This window comes from Gossypium raimondii, chromosome 6 (genome assembly GCF_025698545.1).
Source record: "Gossypium raimondii isolate GPD5lz chromosome 6, ASM2569854v1, whole genome shotgun sequence".
Classification (NCBI taxonomy): domain Eukaryota; kingdom Viridiplantae; phylum Streptophyta; class Magnoliopsida; order Malvales; family Malvaceae; genus Gossypium; species Gossypium raimondii.
In genome coordinates this window covers 17076406-17085513 of record NC_068570.1, presented here as the reverse complement: position 1 = coordinate 17085513, position 9108 = coordinate 17076406, and the positions used below count along the sequence as shown (strand labels likewise).

The following is a 9108-nucleotide window of genomic DNA, read 5'->3' as shown; positions in this document are numbered from 1 at the left end:
GAGAGTGAAGAAGGATCAGATTTTGGCTGTTCAGTCAAGTGTTTAATTAATACATATTACATGATGTTTTTGTAAAATGATTTTTTAAGTTTATATAAGGTATAGCTAAAGTTTCTTTGTCTTTCCCTCCGCTTTATGATCTTACTTGCTGCTAATATATATATATATGGGAATGAATCTCTTCCATAACTTGTGTAATCAGATCTATAGATATCACACACAGTAGCATACGTACATACAACCAAAATCTCCAAGCTAATGATCCATGAACATGAGCACAATGTTTCAAGGAGAGATAGCTGGTTCTTAATTTGTCAACTCTTATATGAAAAGCCAACTGCTCATCATAGCAGAAACACCTTGAGTTATGCATAAAGATTAACATATTATGTTCAACTTCAGCATAGACACAGAAGATGGAAGTTTCTCAAGTATACCTAAAACCAAGGAGGAAGAAGATTAGTTTCCATTTCTTTTAAATGTATCTATTTTTTTTTCCTGGTGGGGAGAGCTTGAAATGCTGTAAAAGTGTTTCAGTTGTGGTCCTTGTGGAGTTCATTTCATTCTGTCAAGGTTCATGATTTTACCTGGCCTATTCAGTATATTTATATATATTTCCTTTGCATGCTCAGCTGCAGAAAAGGGAAACAAAGTAATTAATAATAATATCTTTGTTCCATGTAAGTTGTATTTTAATTTAGTTATATTACTCTCCCTTTGATCTGTAATTGGTGTTCTTTGGTGAAGCAAATCTAATGAAAGTAAAAGATCCCACTAGATTATGTCTGAGTCATAATGGAAGCTGTCTCATTACAGGAAGAAAAAAACAAAAAACCACCATCTTGGGTGTTTTGGCTTAATCAGTCTCAACATTCAAAACCCACCAATCCAGCATTATATGTGGAATAGTGATTACTTAGACAGAAATTTGCAATTACATTATTGAAGTAAATCTTTATACAAAAGACCTTCCCTCTCCATTTGATCGATGTTATTCCATTCTTCCGCTCTTTAAGCATAACTAAGTGAAAGGAATTTTATTAACTTTCGTATCGAAACAGGGAAACAAAATGGTACAATTGTACCACATTTGCATGAATGAATTCAATACTAACGTATATATTAAGTACTTATTTTAAAAGCAAAATCAAGAAAATACTATGATTGAAGTGAAGGCTTATATGATACTACTCAATCTAATTGGAAATACATGATATTTAGTGCTGAAGTTGGGATATGCTCCTCGAAATTGTTCTCTGGAAACCAAGAGCTGATTAAGCTTTGAGACTCATTGTTTGGACTTCCTTTCGCCCATTTATCTACCAATCTAAAGCCATATCTAGATGCAGCTGAAAGTAAAGACGGTTCGTCGACTCGTCGGAAGATATGACACAGGATAAGAGCTGGTGCTTGATCTTTCTCAGCACTTTTGTTGGATGAAATCAACTCTCTGGCTGTTGAAAACAATGGTAAAATAGCATCGGGAATGTAGGTGACATCTGTTCCGATGATGACTTCAAAGCCTTCGTTATTCATGGCTTTAATGGCATCGATATCATCTCGGTTTCCCCATTCGAGTTTCTTAATAACAAGTTTAGTGAGAAATGGTGGTCTAAGGTTTGATATGATGTTTTGGTTCAACAGTTCAAGCGCTGTTCTATCTCCGTCAGTGGCAACCATAATGCTTGCCGATCTAACTGCAACCATTGAACAGATGCCTCCGCAGCCAGACCCCAATTCCAAAACCCTTTTCCCTGCAACAATACTAGGATTTCTTGCAAGGATAGCAGCCATCAAACGAGCTGATTCCCACAACATCAAGCCAGTTGATTTGCAGGTGTGCTGATACTCTTTGGATAGTACTTTGATCTTGATATCACAGCCTCCGAGCTCAATCTCAATAACCTGAGGAAAACATTAGACAGAGAGAAACTTGATGTATTTGAATAAGTAAAAATAACAGGCATTTTAAGATATGCAACTGACGCAAAGTCCAAGCAAAAATTTGATCCATAATTTTGAAATATGGAGCGCAATGAAGGAAAAGATGAGCAACAAGGATGCATTTCTTGTTTGAATATCAGAAACATTAAAAAAGACCAGAAAAGAAACTGAACTATAAATAAATAAATATATATACGACATTCATTCGTTCATCAACTTTCAAAATGTATTCAGATATTTACCTCAGTATCATTAGTTAGAGCTCCAAACATTTCGACTGCCATACCTTCAGACATGTCAACCACAAAATCTTTAATGGGCTCTGCATCAGCTTTAGGCTTAATGTTCTCTTGACAACATAGGTCAGACTTACTTAGAGCCTCGGAAGAAGGTGAATAGTTTACACTATCTGAATAGCGAAATACAGCTTGGACCCAACGCCTAAAATAACAGGGAACACAATTCCTTTAGGGAAAACATAACCATTCCAAGAAAAGTGAAAAAAAGTCAAAAGTAAGAAATCAGAGTAAGTATCAGTTCATAATGGGGGAAAAGTTCTCTAGTTAAACCATTTATCATTTACCGATTCATAACCAATTCACGTGCTCGATTCTCAACTTGTTTGCAACACAAACCAAGTTCTTCAGCATCAAGTCCTTGTTCTTTAAACAAGCTTGTCAAGAACTCATTAGAAAAATAGAAAGCACGCTGCAAAGGAAAAACATAGAGTAAAAATTTATCTTGTTTAAAAAAAAAACCTAAGATTAATGCATAACATAAGTGGGACATACAGTGCCATCACCCCTGACATAGAAATTTTCACTGATTTGCTGATCCTTGGTAGAGAACCTTTCCTGTAAAACCAAGGCATATATGAAAATACGCATCAGAAGAAGACTAACCACCCTGATAAGGTACAGTATAAACCAAAAAGTTTAGGACAAGGTCAAGTGAAACAATGTAGACTCCAGGAAAAGAGGGAAAATATCACCTATCAAATTGAACAAAATCTGAAATATATATTTCCTGATAGCAAAGGTATCATCTAGGGGCAAACAAGACCTTAATTAAAGCACAAAATCTAAGAATGTACTCAGATTATCACAAGAAGCTATTAACACATTATAGAATCTCATCACATTAATCTCACTGAAAAAAGTGCTTAAAGATATGTGCATACCTGAGCAAGGTCACCAACAGCATAGTCTCGAAACAGCACATAACCATTTGGCTGGAAATAGAAGAAATATTTGAAAAAATAATAAAGGTCCAAGTTTAGTTTTGTCTCATCAAGATAGATAAGAAATTCTTCTTATATATATTGCTGTGATGCAAATACTGTTATCAATTACCTTGAGAACTTTTTTGATGTTCTGCAAGACTAGAGGCATCTTCTCTGGTGATACTGCAGATAACACAAAAATCTACTTAAAATGTCAGCCCCTTAAAGTATAATAAACATCATTAACAGAAAAAAGATATATAAGCGCTCGTGGCAGACAATGCAATATCCAAAGGATTATTCAAATACCATGGTTACAACATCGACAGAGGCAGGAGAAATATGTTTGCCAAGGTCATCAGAGGTCAGGTCACAGACGAAAGCACTTACACGAGTCTCGTTGAATTCTTTATGTGCCTACAGTAATAAGAAAAAATAATTCATTCATGCTACAATACCTATTTAAACTAGATATCTAAATAATAGCAACTCCCAATTATGGAAAACAGAGCAATTAGGACAAGAAATTAAACCTTAACTAAATTAACTGCTCGTTGTGAAAAGTCACACGCATAAACAAAAACATCTGGGTATGTAGCAATTAAAGGGAATACAGCATTTCCAGCGCCACAGCCAACCTGCTTATCACGGTAACTCACGCTAACTCTATAAATATAGCAACTTTAGATGAGGAGAATTTAAGAATCTCAAACAAGGACACTACTTAACATACACTATAAGGAAAAGTGTAAAGTGCTACCATAAATAGTGACCAACAATATGAATAAAACATTGAACGAGGTTAGTCACATGATTCACAAATAAAAATAGGGGCATCTCAAATAAGATTACCAGCCTGTTTAAGCAAATAAAATAAGAACTCATAGGGAAAGCTGAAAAGTTAGCACAATTCTCATTTACTCGAACTCAGTTAACAAGTTAATTTCCAAATAAGCTGGCATTAACAGAAAACCTATAGCAAAAGTAACTCAAGAAAATAGTAGGTAGTCTAATTTGTATGCCACATAGATACTGAACTGGGACTAAGGTGAATGATAACGATCGGTGATTTACCTCCAAAATTACTTTTCTTCCACTTCCCTGAGAAAAAAGGTAAACAAAAGGGAGGGGAAAGTTAAAATTTAATGAAAAAAATCATCTTGAAGAATTATAAAATCGATAGTAAAGAGAAGAAAACTGTTAGCTTTGACTCACAGAGAAATACTGATCCCATTCCTTGTCCAAGTAGTGCCGATCTTTGAAAAACTGAAACAATACGAATTGAGCAATGTCATAATCAATACAAGTAATCATAGCAAAAATAAATAAATAAATAAATAAAACTTTTGGCAGTGGTTCCATAGAAGTTTCAGCTTTTGTAGAAGTGACCCAAAAAAGAAACTTGGCAACCAGCACTATAGCTACTACAAAGACCAAACCAAATTTTCTAACTTACGAGCCTAGATGTTAGGTACTTGAGAAGCTATACATATCAATTATCATTGCATTAAACGTCATCAAAAGCAACTTGTAACAACCAGTCAAAAAACTGGTTTTGGATCAGAGTAGTGGTAGAGCATTGAAGTAATAACACAGCATTACAACAATGGTAGTAATAGCTAAGAAAAGGGTGAAAAAATAACTAAAGAAAAGTGCAAAGGGACTTGCTTTATCTTGATGCCGCCTGTAGAATTGATCCCAGTACTTCTTAGCATCTCTTTCATACTTAGCTGCAAAAACAAAAAATAAAAATAAAAAAAATAACTTAAAACACCAAATATCGACTCGATGCAGACCAAGAATTGTGAGCAAAAAGGGAGTAATTTGGACACCTATCCAAAATGGGGAAACTCCAGTGGTAGTGGGAGGGTATATTTGTATCCTCTGTGCTGGTTGTTGCTGCTTCACATTATTCTCTGTATTGGACTCCATTATTGTATAACCCTTATTGAAAGAAAAAAAAAGACTTTTAAACGCCATGAAATAGGAATTGTAATTGGCAAATATTAGAAGCGAACAACTAATATAACAAACATGTACCAATGGATTCAGACATTATCTCATAATTTCAAAAACAAAAAAAAAAAAGATGAAAAATTAATGAATTCATCTACCTGTGTTTGAATAGGCGTGCGATCACTGGAGAGAGGAGAGAAAGTCAGAGAAAACAAAGAATTAGGGTTTGCTGCTGAAGCTGGCTTAAGCTAAATGTTAGGATGACGCCTAAAACGCATCGTTTTCGTACGTTTTTCTTCCTTTTTGATTTTTTTTTTTTTCTAAGACTTCCCTGGTATACAAAGTCACAGTCGATCGCACTGAATATTTATAATTAAATGTTTAGCTGATATTTACTTTTAGGTAAAATAATAATTATATTTTTATAATTTCACAACTAAGTCTATTTGATTGAATGAGTTGATTTTCCAAAAAATCATTTCTAACTTTTCCAGCGTTTGATTGGTTGAAAACATTTTCCATTTGGAAAATGAACTCTAAAACAAGGGAAAATGGGTTACATTTTAGGGAAAATGGCTTACCCTTTCAATTTCCGTAAGACATTTTCCGTGCTCTCCTCTCTATCGTCTCCTTCATTCTTTCCTTCATTTCCGGTAGAAAATTGCTTCTGTTTATTGATTTTCCAATAACTTGTTTTTTTAATTATTCAATACTTATTTTTTTAACACAATTACAAATAATTTATTTGATATTAATTTTTTTCAATTTATAACGATTAATATTGTAGCTTAATAATTGAGTATTATTATAAATAAATCATTGCAATATATGTAAAAATAATTTAAAATATAAAATTTATTAATATATATCAATATATGTAAAACAATTTTTTCAAAAATATTTTCGAAATCATCAAACAAATTAAAAATATTTTACATAGATTTAATCAAACACCAGAAAATATTTTCCAGTAAATCATTTTACAGAAAAGTAGAACATTTTCCCAAAATCATTTTACGAAAAATATTTTACTGGCAATCAAACAAAACCTAAATTGAAACATAATTGATATTTAATTTTATAATTATAGGAACAGCAACGGGTGGATGAAGGAACGGTGGGGATTGAGGCAGGGGTACAACGGTGGCAATCGATTGAGGTAGCAAAGAGGGGGATTAAAATATTCTTTCTTCTAACAACTCCTCGTCCTCTTCAGGATAGAGAAAGTAAAATGCGTCTTACAACATCTTGTAGAAAGCGTTTTCTTTTTTTTTTAAATAACATATATCAATAATTTAAAAAAAACAGTATAAATAGTTAAATATTATTTTTTATTCAGCATATAAGGATACATCAACGGAGTATAGATAATTAAACAGTACAAAACTGAGTTGATCTGAAATGAGTTTCAGGTTGCTAAGCAGCAGCGTTATCAACTACACAGAGTGCAGTAACTGGAAATGGAGGATGATGCTGTCTCTAAATTCACCCTTATCAATGTCGCTCAACCACAAGATTTCCACCATTCGCAATGCTGGCCTTTTTAAACTCCACGTTCTTCCTAAATGATTTTCCTATATAATGTTTGTTCCTTGCTTTACATATTCCCTTAGATTGCATTTACTCTTCCTTTTTTCTTTTTTCTTTTTGTCGTTTTTTGATATTCTTATAGTTTCCCTTTTAGCTATATACGTTTTAATTTGTAAATACATGTTTTGTTTATTTTTACTTTTTATTTAATTTAGTCCCTATAATCAAAACTATTATAACTTTCATATTTAAACCCCAATACTTGAAACCGATTATAATTTCATCCTTAACCAGCCTTTGAATATTAAAATTTACAAAATGTTATGTTAAGATTAATATATTTTCATATTAGTCCCTAGTTTCAAAACTAATAAAATTTATTTACAAAATGGTCTTATTTAGCTACCAAGCTCATAAATCTACCATATAACTTCAACATCTAAAAATAATTAATAGCAAGTTTCAAAATTTTTAACAGTTTTACGAAATAATCTTCGGATTAGCTAGATTAAGCTACAACAATCTTAAAAATATAAAAATTTCTAACAATGGACTTAAGGAGTACTCATACGCAAGGGTCGATTATGCTTCAAGAAAATGACTATGGCTTCTTGTTTCTTTTGTGGTTTCAGGTGGAAGAAAATAAGATGGGGAAGATGACCCTTATTTTGTTTTATTAAACTAACTTTTATTTATTTAAAATTTTAACTTAACATTATAATATAATTACTCACTATCCAAATATTATAAATACCACTTAAATCCCTTAACAAAATTTAATTAAGCCACTAGACAACTAAATTCAATGGAAATCAAATTTTTACGATTGTTACGATTTAGTCATTTTTTCTTAATTAACTATTCAATCACTAAAATTACTGGATCAAACACTAATACAAAACTCTAATAACCTCTTAAATATTAAATAAATAATATTTATTTACTCACGAAATTTTAGTCCTGAAACCACTATTCCCAACACCATCGAAAATGAGTTGTTACAAAGCACTTCAAAAAGATGTCTGCAAGTTGCCCATAACATGTCATTATTGAACAATTCCTTTTACAATACTTCTACAAAGGATTACTTCTTGTAAAAATAGAATGTCGATAATGGAAATAAAAGAGAGAAAAATAGAACACACAGATTTTATGTGGAAACCCTTTTGGGAAAAAACCACAGGTAGAGGAGAAGAAAATTCACTATGTCGAATTCGAATGATCCAAAGGAAAGACGACTACGTCTATTTATAACTTTGTAAAACTATATTCTAATCAAATTCAAATAGAAGAAATGCAGTAAGTTTAAAACACCTTATTCTAATCAACATCAAATAGAGGAAGCATACTTCTAAACGAATTTCACTTGTGCAACTTGTACTATACCGCGAGTGTAACAGGCTGTTTTCAATAAAATTGGAATAGTAGTTTCGGGACCACAAATCCAAGTCCGTAAGAAAAAATTATTTTAAAATTATTTTATGGTCTACCATATGATAGAAATATCGTATAAAAATATTGTTAAGAAAATTTTACCGATTTCATGTTTAATTAGATGGAAAGGACCAAATTGCATAAAATGTGAAAGTTGAGTTCTAGTAGCTATAAGTATCAAATAACTATGGAATTCAAAATTGGAGGTCCTTATGGAAAATAGACCATTAAGAGGAGCTAGTAGATAAGTTTGATGATTCATCCATGGAAAATTAAATAAAGAAAATGATGAAATTGGAAAGTGGAAAATGGAAATAGTAAAAGATGATAAATAATTAAATAACAAAATATCATATTTTTCATCATCTTTCCCAAATTATTTTACATGGAAACCCTAGCTAAGAGAAAATAATTCAAGCAAGCTTACTTGGCTTAATTGGGTAAGTAATTTTGTCCCGTTTTTAGTAATTTTTATATTTTCGAGATCATAATAGCTTAATCTAGCTATCTCGGGATTAATTTGTAAATTTATCAAGATATTAAAGTTTTCCATGGATGAATATGCATGAATTATGAAATTTATGGTAGAAAATTAAAGGTTGTTGATAGATACATAACTTTTGTAAAGTAAATTTTGATGAAATTGTGATTTAGGGACTAAACTGTAAAGATGTAAATTTTATGGAAAAATTTTGAATTTTATGAATTACATGGGCTGCAAATGTTACATGTAAAAATCGGTTAGGCTTGGAATAAGGATTAAATTGCATGAATTTCATTTTCTGAGCCAGGGACGAAATCGACATTAATTAAAAGTATAGGAACAAAATGGTAATTTTTCTTAGGACGTGAATTGAATTGAATTGAATATGAATTGTATTAAATTGAGCTAAAGTTACTCGTATAGATCCAGATAGACAAAATACGGAGCTAGATCGAGGTAAAAAAAAGTAACGGATTAGTAGTATACAAGTTCACGAATATTGTCGAGGTAAGTTCGTGTAACTAAATTGAATCTAATA

General features: G+C 31.8%; 1 protein-coding gene across 2 annotated transcripts; it reads right to left on the bottom strand.

Annotated features, from left to right (window-relative positions):
- Positions 1-1010: 1010 nt before the first annotated feature.
- Positions 1011-5454, bottom strand: LOC105773823 (uncharacterized). Of its 2 annotated transcripts, XM_012595967.2 has the most exons (13): positions 5281-5454; positions 4999-5110; positions 4835-4896; positions 4382-4432; positions 4241-4267; positions 3700-3804; positions 3476-3583; positions 3297-3368; positions 3125-3175; positions 2736-2798; positions 2528-2652; positions 2187-2385; positions 1011-1905 (listed from the first exon to the last, which is right to left on the bottom strand). In XM_012595967.2, exons 2-13 carry the CDS (start codon positions 5096-5098, stop codon positions 1192-1194), a joined length of 1677 nt encoding a protein of 558 aa, XP_012451421.1. In that variant the 5' UTR covers positions 5099-5110; positions 5281-5454; the 3' UTR covers positions 1011-1191. The 2 variants fall into 2 exon arrangements, with proteins under 2 accessions (XP_012451421.1, XP_052488722.1); XM_052632762.1 differs by lacking the exon at positions 3700-3804.
- Between the last annotated feature and the right edge of the window lie 3654 nt (positions 5455-9108).